Here is a 21021-nt window from a genome sequence, read left to right as displayed (position 1 = left end):
TTACGCTGGTGAATGGTTTCAAATATCTGTTGGCGTGGCCCCTGGTGTGTACTCCAGTAGGGATCAGTATGTGATGGGCTCGGATATCTACCAGGTTTTTGATGACTCTGTACATCATGACTGCTTTGGTATATTGGCGGCGGGATGCTTAGGGGTCCCAGCTCAGTTGATTCATCATAGCAGTGACGCTGCTGGTATTGCGATAGTCGCCTGTGCAGAACCTGGCTGCTCTCCGTTGGCAGTTCTCGAGGTTGCTGATGTTGGCCTTTGTGTGTGGGTCCCATACTGACGAGGCATACTCGAGCAGGGTCTGACCAGTGTCTTGTAGCATGTTGCCTTGATGTTACGTGGGCAGTGAGATAGGTTTCGGCGGAGAAAGGCAGTTGTTGAGTTCGCCTTCTTTGCTGTTGAGTCGATATGGCTGTTCCAGGAGAGTGTGTTGTCGATTAAAACACCCAGGTACGTTGCCTTCTTCGTCTGCTTCAGTGTTTGGCCATGAATGGAGAAAGGCTTGTCTATGACTTTTCGCTTGTTGGTGATGCGAATCATCTCGCACTTGTCTGGGTTGAACATCATTTGCCAGTCCTGCTCCCAGTCTTGTGGGCGGTCCAGATCCTCTTGTAGTGCACTGCAATCCTCAGCGAAGCAAGGGGAGTTAGATAGTATAGATAGATAGATGGTCCTGTATAATAGGCAGTCATCTGCGAAGAGGCGTGCTGTGGAGGAGACTCTGCCTGGCAAGTCGTTGATGTAGACGAGGAACAGGAGGGGTCCTAGGACTGTGCCTTGTGAGACACTTGACGTCACTTGTGCTGGAGAAGATGTCTTATTTTCTTATGTTATTCCTTACACCGAGTCGCAGTATTTGCCATTTTCAAAGTTCGGTGACAAAAGCTGTGATGGTCATTGTCGGCTCGCTTACTACTTATATGTATAGACCGGGTACTTTAAAGTATACTTCGATGCGGAGGATTCCGGAGATAGCCGATGTATCATGGTTGCTTCGTGTACGTGGAAATAGATTTCTTCACCGGGTTAAAGGTCAATAAATGTTGCGTTTCGTCTTCTATGGCGGGAGGTATAGTTTCCTGAAACAATTGAATCCTATCACGTTAAACCCTTTCAGGATGCAACGTTCTATTGCGTAAGAGTTTTGTTTTTATTTTAATTTTATATGTATGCCCTTAATTAATCAAGAACAAGCCATGCCACCTCTTCGTTATGTTTTTTCGCTTTGGTTTCTAGATACTAAGCTTCAGGCACGACTGAGGTTTCAGGCATACTTCTTTCCAATATTATTTATAAGTTTTGGCCAAATGTTCCCCGGCGACGGAACTTACATTTTTACGCTTTCCATTTCCAAAATGTCGCTTTTTCTCGTGCGTATGAAAATAAAGTGGAAAGGTGGAATACTGCTTCAAAAATGTTGAACAACAATCTTCGATTAAACCTAATTAGCATGTTGTATATATATTCGTAATATAGGCCCTCTTAATGATTAAATACGCATTTTGAAAGTGAACAAACTCAAACACGCATTTGTTATATGTGATCTATAATTAGGCTAAACACATACATGCCATAATTTTTCAGACCAATTCCGGGACATTGAGTTAAATTGTCCGGGACTTTTGCCGATTTTCCGGGACATGTATACAATGTAGCATATTTATAGACATATGCATTTTTGGTACTTTTTTTTGTTTCGCATCGTTAATTGCAAAAGTTCGAAAGCCTATCCGAAATACACTTGATCTCTTAACGTCAAATTAAACATTACTACTTCCGTTACTAGATACAGCCACGTGTTTTCCGTGTAAGCGTTCTCAGCATAGATGGTGACGTCACTGCGTCAGTTTTTTTTTTTTTTTTTTTTACATATGATAATTCATAAATCTCTTATTACATTGTAATTAATTAAATCCTCATTGTAGACATTATATTTAAATGGTTAAATAATAATGGGAATAATACAATTATTTATAACATATAAATTAACATGCAATAGAAAGCATTCCAGAAACACCCGCGCGCTCGAACGTGCCCTTTTCACAAAATACTGCGCGTCGAAAGTGCCCTTTTCACAAAATACTGCGCGTCAAAAGTGCCCTTTTGACAAAAAAGCCCCCCTGCCCTTTTCAAATCCTAGCTGGAGCACTGCTGCATTATTGTTATTAAGACCGGTGTGTAACGCGTAGTTGTTGATACGCCTTTATTCATTCATTCACTGGGGGTTTAGAATAAGACAATAATAAACCTAGTGAGGATGACGTTTTTATATGCTTACTTTTTTACTCAACTTCTTTGTCGGTTAAACGTGCGAACATAAACTGCTTTTATTTTTTTACTCAGCGATGTTGGACTTCAGATGTGTGAACAACTATCCTTTGCCCTTACGCAGCGGGAAATAATGACGTAGTAGATTAAAGTCAATTAACAACCACATTAAACAATGCCGCCTTTTCGGTTTGACCGCGAACGTGAGACAATCGATATGATAACAGGACCCCTGTTAATTGATCGATTTTGACACGTAGCGTAGTCTGCCTATTCGGGTAGGCATTGTCATGGAGACGCTGCAGATATACACAGATTCGAGGTGCAGTTAAGCCTAAGATAAGGTACATGTATATGTGGATTTTGTAAATTCCGGTACATTTGACAGATTTCCGGGACAGCGGGACAAGTTCTTCATTTCCGGGACTGTCCCGGACAATCCGGGACGTATGGCATGTATGCTAAACGTGTATTCTTGGACATAACAACCAAAACTGCATTTAAATCTGCATTGTTTTGACAAAATATTGGCTAGACTTAGTTTTTTACTATGCGCATGTGCTTCTTCCATACATGCCAGACGTCCCGATCTTTGAAGGACAGTCCTTCTTTTGGGGTGTTTGTTCCGGTGTCCCGATGTGACACAATTTGTCCTGACATTTGTAAAAAACGACCTACATTCTATAAGTTCACAATAAAATTCGCTAATCAAGCTCTGTCTGGCTTAAATTACCATCACTCATCCCTTTATTGCCCCCTTTTAACAAACCACATCTACTAGTCGAGTGATCCAGTGTTGGTTTTGACACCTTATCCGCAATCTATCGGCAAATTATTGATTTTATTGGGCATTCACACCCTGGTGTTTTTTTGATAGGGGTCGCTAATTGCTAGCGATAGATGCATTGAATTAATTTAAAGCGGACTACTTTTGTATTTCATGGCCCAAATCAAGTCCAAAGATATTATTACGCAGTGTTCTGTGTATTAAACCACCCGAGGCTAAAAAACCTGTCAAAACACAGGGCCCTCAATCTGTCAAATCCACGGCCGAAATTCGGACGCATTCCCCCCTGAAAAGTATATTTTTTTCCCCTTTTTGGGGGGAAAATTCCCCCTAAAAAAAAAAAATGTTTTTTTTGATTTTTTTTTATAGATAGATGTCTCATGATTATTATATCTCAATTCTATTTTAATTTAATCTTTTCAAACATACTTAATTATGAAATAAGCAATGAATATAGTGCAAACATGTACAAATGTAATAATTAGAGAGTAAGTAAAAAATCCCCCAAAAAGGGAAACGCCGGGAAAATTCCCCCTGCTATGGGTAGCGACCCGCTTCCCCTAAAATGGATTGAGGGCCCTGAAACACCAATTTGGTATATCAAACGAAGTGAGCGCTGACCGATACACATTGATGTTTCACATAAATTTACTGTCGTTTTTGACTGATTTTCAAAAAATAATTTGTACATATTGCATCAATCTTAATTTAGAGTTAATTGATGATTGGTTGAATAAAAACAGTGCTTGATGCGCACACATCGCGTGGATCGAATAAAAATGCCTCTGTCCCAAATGTATGTCAAATAGAGGCATGCCCCGAAATTTCACATCATGGATTCATCCGCATAGTGCACATGTGTGTTAACTTCCAACAATGGAGAACGTCTGTGTTCATGAAATTTTTAAACACATTTATTGTAAATTTTTGCCAGAAGTAATTAGGTTTTGTTAGTAATATACTGATAACTGACTACAGTAAAGGTGGCATGATTGATCATTTTAGGTGTCCCGCTTTTTGGTCAAATGTCCCGACAATTTTTAGCTCACCTGATTGCTCAGGTGAGCTTTTGTGACTGGTCTTTGTCCGTTGTACATCCGTCTGTCCGTCCGATAACATTTGTTCGTAAACACTCTAGAGGGCATATTTATTGTCTGATCTTCATGAAAATTTGTCAGAAGCTTCGTCCCAATGAAATCTGGGTCGAGTTCGAAATTGGGTCGTGCCGGGTCAAAAACTAGGTCACTAGGTCAAAAAAAAGGAAAAAATTGTAAACACTGTAGAAGTCGCATTTCATGCTCAATCTTCATGTAACTTTGTCAAAATGTTTGTCTTAATGATATGTTGGTTGAGTTTAAAAGTGACTACGGTCCGTTGAAAAACATGGCCGCCAGTGGGCAGGGCAGTTTTCCTTATTTGGCTAAAGAGAAACCTTGTAAACACTCTGGAAGTCACAATTTTTGCCCAATCAGAATGAAAGTTGTTCAAAACATTGGTTTTATTGATTTCTCGGATAAGTTCGAAAATGGTCCAAATCGGTGAAAAAACATGGCCGCCAGTGGGCGGGGCATTTTTCTGTAAATATATAGGGAAAACATGTGAACACTCTAGAAGTCACATTTTTGGCCCAATTTTCATGAAATTTTGTCAGAACTTTTGTTTCCTAGATACGTGAGATAAGTTTGAAAATGGTTCTGGTCTGTTGAAAAACATGGTTGCCAGGGGGACGTGGCAGTTTTCCTTATTTTTATATAGTAACAAGAAATATCTTTAAAAAAGATATACGGCGTTGATTGTGGTTGGCTTTGGTGAAAGGTAAACAGTTCAATGAATGAGATCAAAGATAGCAAATGTCTTTTTCTGTGCAGTTCTTAGCTGCATCACACGCAGTACGGGATGTTAAGCGGAGTTTTCGCGGCTTATTTTACATTATTACATATTGCTGGTCATAAACCGATAGATACAAAACAGAAAACCAAAAGAAGAATGGAAGTGAAATTAAAACATTAAGTCACACGCGAAGTATCCGTACATATTTTAAATATTCATACGCGTTCTTCGAACAAACCTGTTTTAGTGGTTTTCGATTATTAACAGTATCGAGAATCATGGCGCTCATGCTTAATACATTAGTCAATATGGTGGAATAATTCTTGTTAAATTAATCAAAAATATTATTTATCATGATATTGTTGAAAACACATTAAGAATCTAGTATTGACATACCATAATTATATCGCTGAATAGTTTCATTTAACATATTTCTGGTCTAAAGAAAATTCCACAGTCCAGGGTATATGCCAGATTCTTGAGTCAGATAGACTTCAGCCCTTATCAGCAATACAATAATGGTCTGTAGCTGTTAATGAGATAACATGCTGAGATTGACCCTTTGAGAAGGTTAACCCGAGAAAGTGATTTATTGCTGCTGACCACAAGTCTTCCAGATAACCCAAATTCTTCACCTAGTTCACGCGATAGCGTCTATATTATATAACTATTATTTCACTGGCCGCGATTTGACCCTGATACTGGAGCTAGCAATCCTCTGAAAATAAAAGGTGCACACGCAAACTGCGTTGATGTCGAGAGTTGAGTGTAAAACTGTTCTATCTATCAAGCCTTTTCATTAGAGATACAATTGTTTCATGCAGTAGAACAGTGTTACAAAGACGCGTCCATGTTTCAAATGTTCTGGAGGTATGTTCACATCAGCCAATTGAATAAATGAAGTGTATTCATTTGTATCTAGCAGCGGCAAATTTTATTTGAATTTTATTGGACACTTAAAAATCAGGTAAGGTGAAAAGCTGGCTTATTCAGCTATGCCTAAAAAGGCTTGCAAACAATCATGAATTAAGGTCATGTAACATGTGAGACAACTCTTCTAAATATTGCATTTAAGAATACAGTAGTTACTCCCCTTTGATTATTAATGTTTTTATAATAATACAGTGTAGTTGTGTTTCATTTATGTGTTAATTGTTATTCGAGGTTGGATGTTTTTATGCCCCCTTTCGAAGAAAAGGGGGCATATAGTGATCAGACTGTCCGTCCGTCTGTCTGTCCGCCGTCTGTCCGTCTTTCCGTCACACTTTGCATTTAGGTTTCCAAAAATGCTCATAACTTCTATGTCCCTGGAGATATAACCTTCGTATTTGGTTCACATGTGTATATGGACAAGGCCTTTCCTTATGCGCACATTTTTTTAGCCCTGTGACCTTGACCTTGAACTTGGGGTCCGTGTTTAGGTTTCAAAATCTGCGTTTAGGTTTCGAAAAATGCTCCTAACTTCTGTCCCTTGAGGTATAACCTTTATATTTGGTATGCATGTGTATATGGACAAGGCCTTTCCATATGCACAAAATTTTTTACCCCTGTGACCTTGACCTTGAACTTAGGGTCCGCGTTTAGGTTTTCGAAATCTGCGTTTAGGTTTCGAAAAATGCTCATAACTTCTATGTCCCTTGAGATATAACCTTCATATTTGGTATGCATGTGTATATGGACAAGGCCTTTCCATACGCACACATTTTTTTTATGCCCCCTTTCAAAGAAAAGGGGGCATATAGTGATCGGACTGTCCGTCCGTCTGTCCGTACGTCTGTCCGTCTGTCTGTCTTTCCGTCACACTTTGCGTTTAGGTTTCGAAAAATGCTCATAACTTCTATGTCCCTTGAGATATAACCTTCATATTTGGTATGCATGTGTATATGGACGAGGCCTTTCCATACGCACAAAAAATTTCACCCCTGTGACCTAAACCTTGAACTTAGGGTCCGCGTTAAGGTTTCTGATCTGCGTTTTAGTTTCGAAAAATGCTCCTAACATCTATGTGCCTTGAGATATAACCTTCATATTTGGTATGCATGTTTATATGGACGAGGCCTTTCCATACGCACAAAAATTTTCACCCCTGTGACCTTGACCTTGAACTTAGGGTCCCCGTTAAGGTTTCGAAATTTCGTTTAAGTTTCGAAAAATGCTCATAACTTCTATGTCCCTTGAGATATAACCTTTATATTTGGTATGCATGTGTATATGGACGAAGCCTTTCCATGCGCACACATATTTTCACCCCTGTGACCTGGACCTTGAACTTAGGATCCGCGTTTAGGTTTCGAAATCTGCGTTTAAGTTTTGAAAAATGCTCATAACTTCTATGTCCCTTGAGATATAACCTTCATATTTGGTATGCATGTTTATATGGACGAGGCCTTCCCATACGCACACAAATTTTCACCCCTTTGACTTTGACCTTGAACTTGGGGTCCGCGTTTAGGTTTCGAAATCTGCGTTTAAGTTTCAAAAAATGCTCATAACTTCTATCAAAGCGTTAATAGGGGGCATATGTCATCCTATGGTTTCAGCTCTTGTTTCCCCTGTGACCTTGACCTTGAACTTAGGGTCCGCGTTTAGGTTTTGAAATCTGCATTTAGGTTTTGAAAAATGCTCATAACTTCTATGTCCCTTGAGATATTACCTTCATATTTGGTATGCATGTGTATATGGACAAGGCCTTTCCATACGCGCACAAATTTTTACCCCTGTGACCTTGACGTTGAACTTAGGGTCCGCGTTTAGGTTTCGAAATCTGTGTTTAGGTTTCGAAAAATGCTCATAACTTCTATGTCCCTTGAGATATAACCTTCATATTTGGTATGCATGTGTATATGAACAAGGCCTTTCCTTACGCACACAATTTTTTACCTCTGTGACCTTGACCTTGAACTTAGGGTCCGCGTTTAGGTTTCGAAATCTGCGTTTAGGTTACGAAAAATGCTCATAACTTCTATGTCCCTTAAGATATAACCTTCATATTTGGTATGCATGTGTATATGGACAAGGCCTTTCCATACGCACACAGTTTTTATGCCCCCTTTCGAAGAAAAAGGGGCATATAGTGATCGGACTGTCCATCCGTCTGTCTGTCTGTCTTTCCGTCACACTTTGCGTTTAGGTTTCGAAAAATGCTCATAACTTCTATGTCCCTTGAGATATAACCTTCATATTTGGTATGCATGTGTATATGGACTAGGCCTTTCCATACCCACAAAAATTTTCACCACTGTGACCTTGAACTTAGGGTCTGCGTTTAGGTTTCCAAATCTGCGTTTAAGTTTCGAAAAATGCTCATAACTTCTATGTCCCTTGAGATATAACCTTCATATTTGGTATGCATGTGTATATGGACAAGGCCTTTCCATACGCACAAAATATTTCACCCCTGTGACCTAAACCTTCAACTTAGGGTCCGCGTTTAGGTTTCGAAATCTGCGTTTAAGTTTCAAAAAATGCTCATAACTTCTATGTCCCTTGAGATATAACCTTCATATTTGGTATGCATGTGTATATGGATGATGCCTTTCCATAAGCACACAATTTTTCACCCCTGTGACCTTGACCTTGAACTTAGGGTCTGCATTTAGGTTTCGAAATCTGCGTTTAAGTTTCGAAAAATGCTCATTACTTCTATGTCCCTTGAGATATAACCTTTATATTTGGTATGCATGTGTATATGGACGAGGCCTTTCCATACGCACACAAATTTTAACCCCTGTGACCTTGACCTTGAACTTAGGGTCCGCGTTTAGGTTTCAAAATCTGCGTTTAGGTTTCGAAAAATGCTATAACTTCTATCAAAGCGTTTATAGGGGGCATATGTCATCCTATGGTGACAGCTCTTGTTTTTAGCTCACCTGATTGCTCAGGTGAGCTTTTGTGACAGGTCTTTTTCCGTCCTCCGTCCGTCCACATTTGTTCGTAAACACTCTAGAGGCCACATTTATTGTCCGATCTTCATGAAACTTGGTCAGAAGATTTGTCCCAATGAAATCTCGATCAAGTTTGAAACTGGGTCATGTTGGGTCAAAAACTAGGTCACTAGGTCAAAAAAAAGAAAAAGCTTGTAAACACTGTAGAAGTCACATTTAATGCCCAATCTTCATGTAACTTTGTCTATATGTCTGTGTTAAAGATATGTTGGTTGAGTTCAAAAGTGGTTCTGGTCCATTGAAAAACATGGGCGGGGCAGTTTTCCTTATATGACTTTAGAGAAACCTTGTAAACACTCTAGAAGTCACAATTTTTGCCCAATCATCATGAAAGTTAATCAAAACATTAGTTTTAGTGATATGTCGGAAGAGTTCGAAAATGGTCCAGATCGGTGAAAAAACATGGCCGCCAGTGGGCGGGGCATTTTTCTCTTTATGTATATAGTGAAAACATGACTTGTGAACACTCTAGAAGTCACATTTTTTGCCCAATTCTCATGAACTTTGGTGAGAACATTTGTTTTCTTGATACAAGAGTTGAGTTGGAAAATGGTTCCGGTCAGTTGAATAACATGGCTGCCGGGGGGGGGGGGGGGGGGCAGTTTTCTTATATTTATATAGTAAAAAAAAGCTTGTGAACACTCTAGAAGTAACGTTTTTTGCCCAATCATCATTAAACTTGGTGAATAGATTTGTTTTATATATATCTCAGATGAGTTCGCAAATGATCCGGATGGGTCAATAAACATGGCTGCCAGGGGGGTGGGGCAGTTTTCCTTATGTGACTATATAGAGAGAACCCTTGTGATCGAACACTATAGAAGTCACATTTTTTGCCGAATCATCGTGAAACTTAGTCAATACATTGGTTTTATTAGCTCCACTGGCCAAAGGCCTTCGGGGCTTATGTCATGGTCCTGTGTCCGTCGTGTGTGCGTGCGTGCGTCCGTGCGTTAACTTTTTCTTTAAACATCTTCTCCTAAACTACTGGTCCAATTCTGATGAAATTTCTCAGGAATGTTCCTGTGGTGAACCTCTTTCAAATTTGTTCAAATTATGCCCCTGGGGTCTAATTTGACTTTGCCCCTGGGGGTCAAAAAATTGAAAATTTACTTATATAAGGCCTATTTTGTGCAAACTTTATAAATATTCTTGTCAAGAACCATTGGGCCTAGGGCTACCAAACTTGGTATGTAGTGTCATCTTAAAGTCCTCTAGTAAGTTTGTTCAAATTATGCCGCTAGGGTCAAATTTTACCCTGCCCCGGGGGGTCAAAAAATTGAAAATTTGCTTATATAAGGCCTATTTTGTGCAAACTTTAAAAATCTTCTTGTCCATAACCGTATGGCGTAGGGCTACCAAATTTGGTATGTAGTGACATCTTATAGTCCTCTACCAAGTTTGTTCAAATTATGCTCCTGGGGTCAAATTTGACCCTGCCCCGGGGTGTTAAAAAATTGAAAATTTGCTATATAAGGCCTATTTTGTGCAAACTTTAAAAATCTTCTTGTCCATAACCATTGGGCCTAGGGCTACCAAATTTGCTATGTAGTGACATCTTATAGTTTTCTACCAAGTTTGTTCAAACTATGCCCCTGGGGTCAAATTTGAACCTGCCCCGGGGGGTTAAAAAATTGAAAATTTGCTTTTATAAGGCCTATTTTGTGCAAACTTTAAAAATCTTCTTGTCCATAACCATTGGGCTTAGGGCTACCAAATTTGGTATGTAGTGACATCTTATAGTCCTCTACCAAGTTTGTTCAAATTATGCTCCTGGGGTCAAATTTGACCCTGCCCCGGGGTGTTAAAAAATTGAAAATTTGCTATATAAGGCCTATTTTGTGCAAACTTTAAAAATCTTCTTGTCCATAACCATTGGGCCTAGGGCTACCAAATTTGCTATGTAGTGACATCTTATAGTTTTCTACCAAGTTTGTTCAAACTATGCCCCTGGGGTCAAATTTGAACCTGCCCTGGGGGGTTAAAAAATAGAAAATTTGCTTTTATAAGGCCTATTTTGTGCAAACTTTCAAAATCTTCTTGTCCATAACCATTGGGCTTAGGGCTACCAAATTTTCTATGTAGTGACATCTTATAGTCCTCTACCAAGTTTGTTCAAATTATGCCTCTGGGGTCAAATTTGACCCTGCCCCGGGGGGTTAAAAAATAGAAAATTTGCTAATATAAGGCCTACTTTGTGCAAACTTTATTTTTTTTTTAACCATAACCATTGAGCCTAGGGCTACTAAATTTGCTATGTAGTGACATCTTATAGTCTTCTACCAAGTTTGTTCAAATTATGCCCCTGCGGTCACATTTGACCCTGCCCTGGGGGGTCAAAAAATTGAACATTTGCTTATATAAGGCCTATTTTGTGAAAACTTTAAATATCTTCTTGTCCATAACCATTGGGCCAAGGGCTACCAAATTTGGTATGTAGTGACATCTTATTGTCCTCTACCAAGTTCGTTCAAATTAAGCCCCTGGGGTAAAATTTGACCCTGCCCCGGGGGGGGGCAAAAAATTGAAAATTTGCTTATATAAGGCCTATTTTGTGAAAACTTTAAAAATCTTCTTGTCCATAACCATTGGGCCTAGGGCTACCAAATTTGGTATGTAGTGACATCTAATAGTCCTCTACCAAGTTTGTTCAAATTATGCCCCTGGGGTCAAAAAATCGAAAATTTGCTTATATAAGTTCTATTTTGTGCAAACTTTAAAAATCTTCTAGTCCATGACCGTATGGCATAGTGCTACCAAATTTGGTATGTAATGACATCTTATAGTCCTCTACCAAGTTTGTTCAAATTAAGCCCCTAGGATCAAATTTGACCGTTCCCCAGGGGTCACAAAATTGAACATATGCTTATATTGGGCCCATTTTGTGCAAACTATAAAAATCTTCTTGTCCATAACCATTGGGCCTATTTCTATCAAATTTGGTAGGTAGTGACATCTAATAGTTCTCTACTTAGTTTTTTCAAATTATGCCCCTGGGAACAAATTTGACCTTGCCCCAGGGGTCACAAAAATGAACATATGCTTAAATAAGGCCTATTTTGTGCAAACTTCAAAAATCTTCTTGTTCTTAATTAAAGAGCCTAGGGCTACTAAATTTGGTATGTTGTGATATCTAATAGTTCTCTACCAAATTTGTTCAAATTATTCCCCAGGGCTCAAATTTGACCCTGTCCCGGAAGGTCACAAAACTGAACATATGACGTTTACCAGGGGAGATTACTGCGGCCGTGTGGCTGTGACCAACAACAACAACAACATCTTGTAAACATGAGATAAAACCCTGTCATTTAGTGCCATTTCAGATCAGATGGTGACTGCTTACAAAGGAATTGAAGTAAGAACATGTGCTCTGAATGTTTTTCTTATAAACTGAAAAAAGTCAGGATTTATTTAAATATGTCGGAAGTGACCATATATCCGGAAAAAAAACAAACATGTTTATTAAATGTCTTTTTTGTAGTGTTTAAACCAGTTTAATAATATCTTATTGATTTTAAAACACAACTTCCATGAACATAATTGTTTCCAGAAAAGTCAATATATGATACTGCATTGTAAACTCAAACTTAGTATCCAAGAGGTGGTGGAATTAATGAAGTGCAATGTTCTTAACTATCGTATATGCTGCTTTTTAATAACTAATGATTCATTGTTCCATTTGTGAATTGTGACCCATGAATTGTGGAGATATGATTGTCAATTGCTCAACGATCCTTATAAATTTCTGATCATTTTATAATTTTCTTAAGTTATGAATTGATCTTAGAAGTCAAATGTATTACTTAATTAAATACATTTATGGATATAAGAAATAATCTTTAGTTTATCATAATATTCTCAGGCCTGTTGGTCTAAGGGATGTGTGGGTTGTTAATTATATTTATGCCCCTCTTCGAAGAAGAGGGTGTTTATTGTTTTGCACATGTCGGTCCGTCCGTTGTCCGTATGTCCGTCCACCAGATGGTTTCTGGATGAAAACTCAAGAACGCTTAGGCCTAGGATCATGACACTTCAAAGGTACATTGATCATGACTCAGAATGACCCCTGTTGATTTTGAGGTCACTAGGTCAAAGGTCAAGGTCACGGTGACCCGAAATAGTAAAATGTTTTCCGGATGATAACTCAAGAACGCTTATGCCTATGATCATGAAACTTCATAGGTACATTGATCATGACTCGCAGATGACCCCTATTGATTTTCAGGTCACTAGGTCAAAGGTCAAGGTCACGGTGACTGGAAATAGTAAAATGGTTTCCGGATGATAACTCAAGAACGTTTTATGTCTAGGATCATGAAACTTCATAGGTGCATTGATCATGATTCACAGATGACCCCTATTGATTCTCAGGTGAAAGGTCTAGGTCACTGTGACCCGAAATAGTAAAAAAGGGTTTCTGGATGATAACTCAAGAATGCTTATTCCTAGGATCATGAAACTTCATAGGTACATGGATCATGACTCGCAGATTACCCCTATTGATTTTCAGGTCACTAGGTCAAAGGTCACGGTGACTCATCTTAGAAAAATGGTTTCCGGATTATAACTCAAGAACGCTTACGCCTAGGATCATGAAACTTCATAGGTACATTTATCATGACTCGCAGATGACCCCTATTGACTTTCAGGTCACTAGGTCAAAGGTCAAGGTCATGGTGACTTGACACAGTAAAATGGTTTCCGGATGATAACTAAAGAAAGCTTACGCCTAGGATCATGAAACTTCATAGGTACATTAATCATGACTCACAGATGGACCCCTATTGATTTTCAGGTCACTAGGTCAAAGGTCAAGGTCACAGTGCCAAAAAACGTATTCACTCAATGGCTGCCACTACAAATGACAGCCCATATGGGGGGGGGGGGGCATGCATGTTTTACAAACAGCCCATGTTTGAGATGATTCTTTACAAAGAAAGATGCTACTATTGTATTTGTTATAAATGTGTGAAAGGCTCTAAAAAGGAACCAGAGATTATTAACCCTTTACCAAACACCAACAGGATTTTACGGGTTTATAGCTGACGACTTTATAAATAATTATGATAAAATGAGAAATTGCTCTAGATGAGCAATTTCTCCTATTATCACAATTATTTCTACCCTACCTGATTATTTCCTTAAGGTAGCGCACCTCTAATGGGCACATATCCAAATATAATTTAATTAATTATTTTCCTAATCAGCATCATTTCACTGAACTACATGCAAATTTGTAAGTAGGCTTTCCATGCTTCTTAAAAAAATATACCGATTTTTTCAAAACCACCCTCACGCTCGGCTTTGTCCATTTTATTTTCACCCCTGGGGTATATAAAAGTTCAATAATTCATTCAAATTTCCAAATATGGGCATGCAGTTGGTGTGTACAGATGCAGTAAAGGTGTTTTAAGTTTAAACAAGATGAAATAAGTATTCTTTTACAGACATTTATTTTTTAGCTCACCTGAGCGATAGCTCGGGGTGAGCTATTGTGATCACTCAGCGTCCGTCGTCTGTCCGTCCGTCCGTCTGTCTGTAAACAATTTGTAAACATCTTCTTCTACTATACCATTGAGCCAATTTCAACTAAATTTCATGTGGAGCATCCCTAGGTCATGGGACAAAAGAATTGTTAAAAAAAATTTGATCACATAACCAAGATGGCCGCCATGACCATATATGGTAAAAACCTTAAAAAATCTTCTTGTCAGAAACCGCTCATCAGATTTTCAAAAAAATTCACAGGGATGACCTTTGAAGGCTCCCCTGAAAAAGTTGTTCAAAGAAATTTGATTCGTCAAAAAACATGGCCGCAGGAGCTCGTTGCACTTTGCATGTTTATTCGTTTTTGCCTATTTTGTGAAAACTTTCAAAAATCTTCCACATTTTTTGTCCGATCCTTTCCAAATTTGCACAGTGTCTTTATATTAATGAGGACACGAACCCTACAAAAAATGAGCATTATTGGTCCATGAAGTACAGAATTACCTCCCCTTGAATTGAGAAAATGGTGTTTATGCAATAAAGTCCAAATTTTTCATCCAATTCTTTCCAAACTTGTTTATATATCAGATTAAAGAGAATAAAATTTTCTTTATTATGGTTTTTCTTTCATGAAAATCCATAAAGGATAAGTGTTATTAATCGTTGCTTAATTAATGAAAATTGCGAATTATCAGTATTGATTTTTTTCCTGACATGCCGTCCCAGATATTAACCGCTTTCAGCTGTAGACTGTGCATCAATACATCGCCGTGTTATTGACCTGAAAAATTCATACGCAGTCGGCATTAACACCGGTCATCGAGACAAATTACTGATGTGAAAACAAATCGTACATCGTAGAGGATTAAATAAACAATTACATCTGATTAAAGATTAAAGATTGCTGCTGATTTAAATCAATTTGAGTACTTTTTGCGTATATTTGATGCCGAATGGGAAGCTGTGTTTAGACTTAAGTTGAGAAAAATGGCAACGAGATACTTGCCTGTTGGTAGCTAAAGAAACTTCAGCGTACAGTTTATAATGGGTGGCCATTCCCCGCTGTAGTCTACGGGCGGGTAGTGAACTGGTTGAGAAAAGTGGAAGCTTGTGGAAAAGCGGTTTGAGAAGTTTGTAAGAAAACCCTGAATTATTAGTCTTGTGGGAAGAAGGCATTGCGTCTCCACGCAGAGGGCCCTTATCACATAAAGAATATAAGAACCATCAAGACCAACCAGGTAGGGTTTTTATTTTTTTAAACTAACACCCCGAATTTGGTCGTATTTTCTGTTGCTAAAGTTTACTGTTTAGGTTGTTTTGCATCAAAAATCGGCAAGATAGATCTAGCAAATTTGCCAATTTTTTTTTTATTAATAACGTATGATTCATTGATTGTGAGCTTTTAAAACATTTTGACCTTTGAATAAAGCATAAATCAGGAAAAGAATTTTAACAGTAATTGAAAATACGATCAAATACGCCATTTTTGCTGACTGGGACAGGTCTTTTTTAGTTAAATAAAATGTTTTATTGTCCGCAACATATGAGCTCAGCAGCAAGAAATGTTTTTTTAAAAACTTTTTGTAAAACAAATATGGGCAACCTACCGTAATCCAAATTCGCCGACACCTTAATTCGACGATGTTCTATTTTTATCGATTAAATGGATGATTATTGTCTTGGAATCATTTCAAAGTAGTACAGCCGAGTTTAAAATTATTATTTTGTGCTATTAAACATTCATTATTTCTTAAATTATTTGCTAAATATTGCTTCATGTAACCGTTACATCGTCAAATTTGGGTCACACCAGGATACAATTATTTAGCATTCAGACAACGATTGGGATAAAAACTAGGGGAACCCATGCTGAAATTTTCAATTTTAACTGTTTAGCAGAAGCCACCATACCCAATTTTCTTAGGTGTATATGGAGGCTTCTGGCAGCATGATTCTGTGAATATAAATGGTGACATTTGATTCTGCATTAATTAAACATGTATTATTGACTTTTTTAAAGTATGTGTGAAAAATATAATTTGTAACCACTGTTACAGGTTTTATCTGGTTCTTCAAAAGCAACACCTGCAGTCGAGTCCATGCCAGACAGAGGGTGCATGTGAATGAATTGCCTTTCGACTAACTTTGTGTTCTTTATCAAATACATGAAGATTTTTAAATATATGTGTATGTTGTTTTTTTAAGAAAATAGAATCACCAGAACAGGTACAGGCACCCTTTAAATGTGTCGAATCCAGGAGCTTCTGGGGGCCTCTGGCCCCCTTGTCCCCTGGACCCACCGAGGGCCCTGCGGCCCCCTGGCCCCCAGCTTTAAGTTCAGGATTTTCAAAATATCCAACTTTGACCCCTGCAAATGCTTTGCTAAAACTTTGGCTACAGTTTCTAAAATTTGGCTACACAAAATTCCATTTGGCTAAAATGTTGGCCACAGAAATTTTTGGGCAAGAGGAGCCCTGTTTGGATTGTATTTGGGTCATCTGGGGTCAGCAACTAGGCACTAGGTCAAATAATAGAAAAACCTTGTGTAGACTATAGAGGTCACAGTTTTAATCAGATTTTATTGAAATATAGTCAGAATGTTTGTCTTGTTAAAATCTGGATTGGGATTGACTTTGGGTCATCTAGGGTCAAAAACTAGGTCAGATTAAAAAAACAAACTTTTGTAGACAGTAGAGGTCACAGTTTTCATTAAATCTTTATGAAATTTGGCCAGAATATTAATCTTGATGAAATCTGGGTTGGGATTGTATTAGGGTCATCTGGGGTCAAAAACTAGGTCAAATCATAGAAAAACTTTGTGAAGACAATAGAGGTCATAGTTTTCATATGATCTTAATGAAATATGATCAGAATGTTTATCTTGATAATATCTGATTTTGGATCGTATATGGGTCATCTGGGGTCAAAAAATAGGTCACTGGGCAAATTCTAGTAAAACCTTGTGTAGATGAAAGAGGTCACAGTTTTCATCACGTCTTAATGAAATTTTGTCAGAATGTATTAATTAATGAAATTTGGCTTGGGATTGTATATTGGTCTAATAAAATTTAAGTTCATGAAGCAAGGTAAGTCAGGTGAGCGATTCAGGGCCATCATGGCCCTCTTGTTTACAAATTTTTATCAATGGAATAGCACCATGAAATGTAAGTGATTTCAGCCAAGTAAAAATTGGGTCGGTTAAAAACAAAGTGTCATAAAATTTAAAATAGTATCATTTAAGTTATAGTTTAAACTTAATTTTTATAGAAACACTATATACAGCAAAAATACCAAGAAATAGACAGATTTACCGTTTTCTTTTTGAAATAAAAATAAAAATGCAACATGCATCATTCGTATTTTCAGCAGTAAATAACCCAATTTAGCCATAACGTTGTTTTAATTTTAAAAATTGAAGGATGTGTATACAATTTTGAACATACTTAACAATAAGCATAGCTTATATGCTATATTAAATCAAATTACGTTAGAAAAGAAATAAAACGCGTCGCAAAAAGAATGTGATGTCGGCAGGATTCAAACCTGCGCGGGAAGATCCCAAAAGATTTTAAGTCCATCGCCTTAACCACTCGGCCATGACAACTTCACATTAGTGCAACCTTAAATGAGATATCCATAAGTAATCAGGTAAACAGGCTAGTCGATCTTTGAAGAAATCGCGAACTCGTATTTTTCAGATGATAATTGGATCAAAGTCAATATTTATAGTGAAAATAATGTATTCTAAATGAATTAAGTAAACACATATCAAAATTCGAAGTTTGAAAAAAATAAAATGCATCTCTCGGAAATAACCGATCATTGAAAATAGGCATTGATCGTAAAATAAATTGCGGGAAATCATTAGAGGTGCGCTACCTTAATATTCTATTACAATTTAATTGTCATCTGCAACCTTTTTCATATTGGAAAAGTCCAAAATGTGTCGTTTGGTAAAGGGTTAAGGCATTTTGATTCCTACTGGTCTTGTGAATCTGTTTCAAATCAAATGCATATATTTGATCTTCAGCATCTAAAAATATGTGAAATAGAAAGAACGACAATATCTTTTGGAGAGATAAATGTACCTACGTTATAAGCAATGGGACTGTGCTTCAAAGTAACAATTCCCGGGCTTTTTAGTCTGTTTAGTTAACACGGTAGTAACTTTTTCCATATATAAAAATGCTTACCCTTCCAACTTTAAGTGCCCAGTGGGACGAGGGATAGACAGAGAAAGTCACATGCTTAACTACATTTCAACCCATGCGCATTGCGCGTTTTTTTGCATAAAAAAACAGTGGAGCGATACAGGGCCATCATGGCCCTCTTGTTGGTTTCTTGGACAAGTTAGAAAATGGCTCGGTGAAACACACTTTTTAGCTCACCATTGCTCAGGTGAGGTTTTAGGATTTAGGATTGGTCTTTGTCCGCTGTCCGTCCGTCCACATTTGGTTTGTAAACACTCTAGCATTCTTTATCAAAGTTGCTGAAAGATCTCAGTCAAGTTTGATGATGAGCAAAATCACATAATTAATGCCATAATTATTGCCCTGAGATTGTCTAAATTTTCATTATATTATACAAAATCCTTGTAAGCAAAGTTTTGGGGGGTCAACTCAAAATATAGGTCACCATTTCAAATCTTACAAAAACAAAAAAACACTCCCTACACCAGAGTTTTGGTTCAATTATGATGAAACTTGACCAGGATGTTTGTCCTGTCAATATCTAGGCAGGTTTATTTTTCCTTCTTTGTGACCCGCCAAAAATCGGCCCTTTCCCCTGCGAATTTTTGTTCCCCCCAGCTGGTAAATTTTCCCCTAGATTTTATTTTTCCCTCCATATAAGTTAACCTGATCCAGTGTAGAAAATAAAAAAAAATTGCATAATTAAATTTTCTGTTTCCTTGAATTTGTTTTAAAAACAGTAAAATATGCTTAATTGATTATTTAAGATTTTTCTTATTTTCCCCCAAAATCCGGCTTTTCCTGTGATTTTTTCCCCCCAAATCTGGCATTTTGCGCGATTTTTATGTCCCCCACTATAGTAGTGGGGGACATATTGTTTTTGCCCTGTCTGTTGGTCCGTTGGTCTGTTGGTCTGTTTGCGCCAACTTTAACATTTTGCAATAACTTTTGCTATATTGAAGATAGCAACTTCATATTTGGCATGCATGTGTATCTCATGAAGCTGCATATTTTGAGTGGTGAAAGGTCAAGGTCAAGGTCATCCTTCAAGGTCAGAGGTCAAATATATGTGGCAAAAATCACTCATTTTATGAATACTTTTGCAATATTGAAGATAGCAACTTGATATTTGGCATGCATGTGTATCTCATGGAGCTGCACATTTTGAGTGGTGAAAGGTCAAGGTCATCCTTTAAGGTCAGAGGTCAAATATATGTGGCCCAAATCGCTTATTTTATAAATACTTTTGCAATATTGAAGATAGCAACTTGATATTTGGCATGCAAGTGCATCTCATGGAGCTGCACATTTTGAGTGGTGAAAGGTCAAGGTCAAGGTCATCCTTCAAGGTCAGAGGTCAAATATATGTGGCCCAAATCGCTTATTTTATGAATACTTTTGCAATATTGAAGATAGCAACTTGATATTTGGCATGCATGTGTATCTCATAGAGCTGCACATTTTGAGTGGTGAAAGGTCAAGGTCATCCTTCACAAGGTCAAGGTCATCCTTCAAGGTCAAACATCATATAGGGGGACATTGTGCTTCACAAACACATCTTGTTTTCCCCTCAAAAAAGGCCATGCCCTTTCCCCAAAATCCGATAAAAACCCCTGCTAGGTCATGTATGACATTAGGTAAAGATTGAATAAACAGACTCCTCTCAGGTGAGCGAACTAGGGTCATCTTGGCCCTCTTGTTAATGGAATGTCCTGATTCGGACCTGAAAATTTCTGGCATGTATGGCTTCTTCTAAAAATAGAATCTGAATGGAAAAACGAAACTCTGGCTCATGTTGTTCATAAAATATTTTTTAAATTATTAAAAAAATAAGGGGCATATAAAACATTTGATAAAGCTACTATTATTCCATAAACAAACTTACATAATTTTGTGTTACGCAATTAAAAAAAAAAGCATCACACTGGAATAAACATGACTTTCTTTCCAATGAACACTGGAAATCATGAGAATGATCGTCGTTATAGTCATTGTCTGACAGTGTTCGACACTAACTAATCCGAACAGATTTCAAGGAGTCCAACAATTAATATTGCATTTTTGTGGTCATAACACATGTCCAGAGTTCGACACTAACTAATCTGAGTATAAAGGAGTCCTTTGGGCTCCTAACTTTTGAGATTTAGGAGTCTGAACAGAGTTCACGGAGTCCAACAATTAAGACACTTTTTAATATCATACATTGCGGGTAATAACACATGTCATTCCATGAAACATAAGTGTTTAAGTTTTTTCTTTCATGTTTGTTTTCAGATCTAAGTTCTAAGTCATTGATGTTCAATATTTGTTATATCACATTGCAAAATTATTTAACGCATTTCAATAATATTTATATTTAATAAACCTAATTATTGTTAGGTTTCAACATATACTTTCTATTATGCACTATGATTGCTTATTTAACCGCAACATTAGGGTTAAAAACCATTATCGAACAGGGATTTTTTCCCCAATTGACTACAAAATTCCCAATTTCTGTCTGAAA

General features: G+C 37.6%; 1 protein-coding gene across 3 annotated transcripts in view; it reads left to right on the top strand.

Annotated features, from left to right (window-relative positions):
- Window positions 1-1012: 1012 nt before the first annotated feature.
- Window positions 1013-21021, top strand: part of LOC127866131 (DNA ligase 1-like) — a 95646-nt gene continuing 75637 nt past the window's right edge. For all 3 annotated transcript variants that reach the window (XM_052406535.1, XM_052406536.1, XM_052406534.1), the window contains exon 1: window positions 1013-1144. In XM_052406535.1, coding sequence (XP_052262495.1) covers window positions 1050-1144 — 95 coding nt within the window. In that variant the 5' untranslated portion in view covers window positions 1013-1049. The remainder of the gene's footprint in view (window positions 1145-21021) is intronic.

Source organism: Dreissena polymorpha, chromosome 2, assembly GCF_020536995.1.
Source record: "Dreissena polymorpha isolate Duluth1 chromosome 2, UMN_Dpol_1.0, whole genome shotgun sequence".
Lineage (NCBI taxonomy): Eukaryota > Metazoa > Mollusca > Bivalvia > Myida > Dreissenidae > Dreissena > Dreissena polymorpha.
This window is presented reverse-complemented; position numbering and strand designations above follow the sequence as displayed.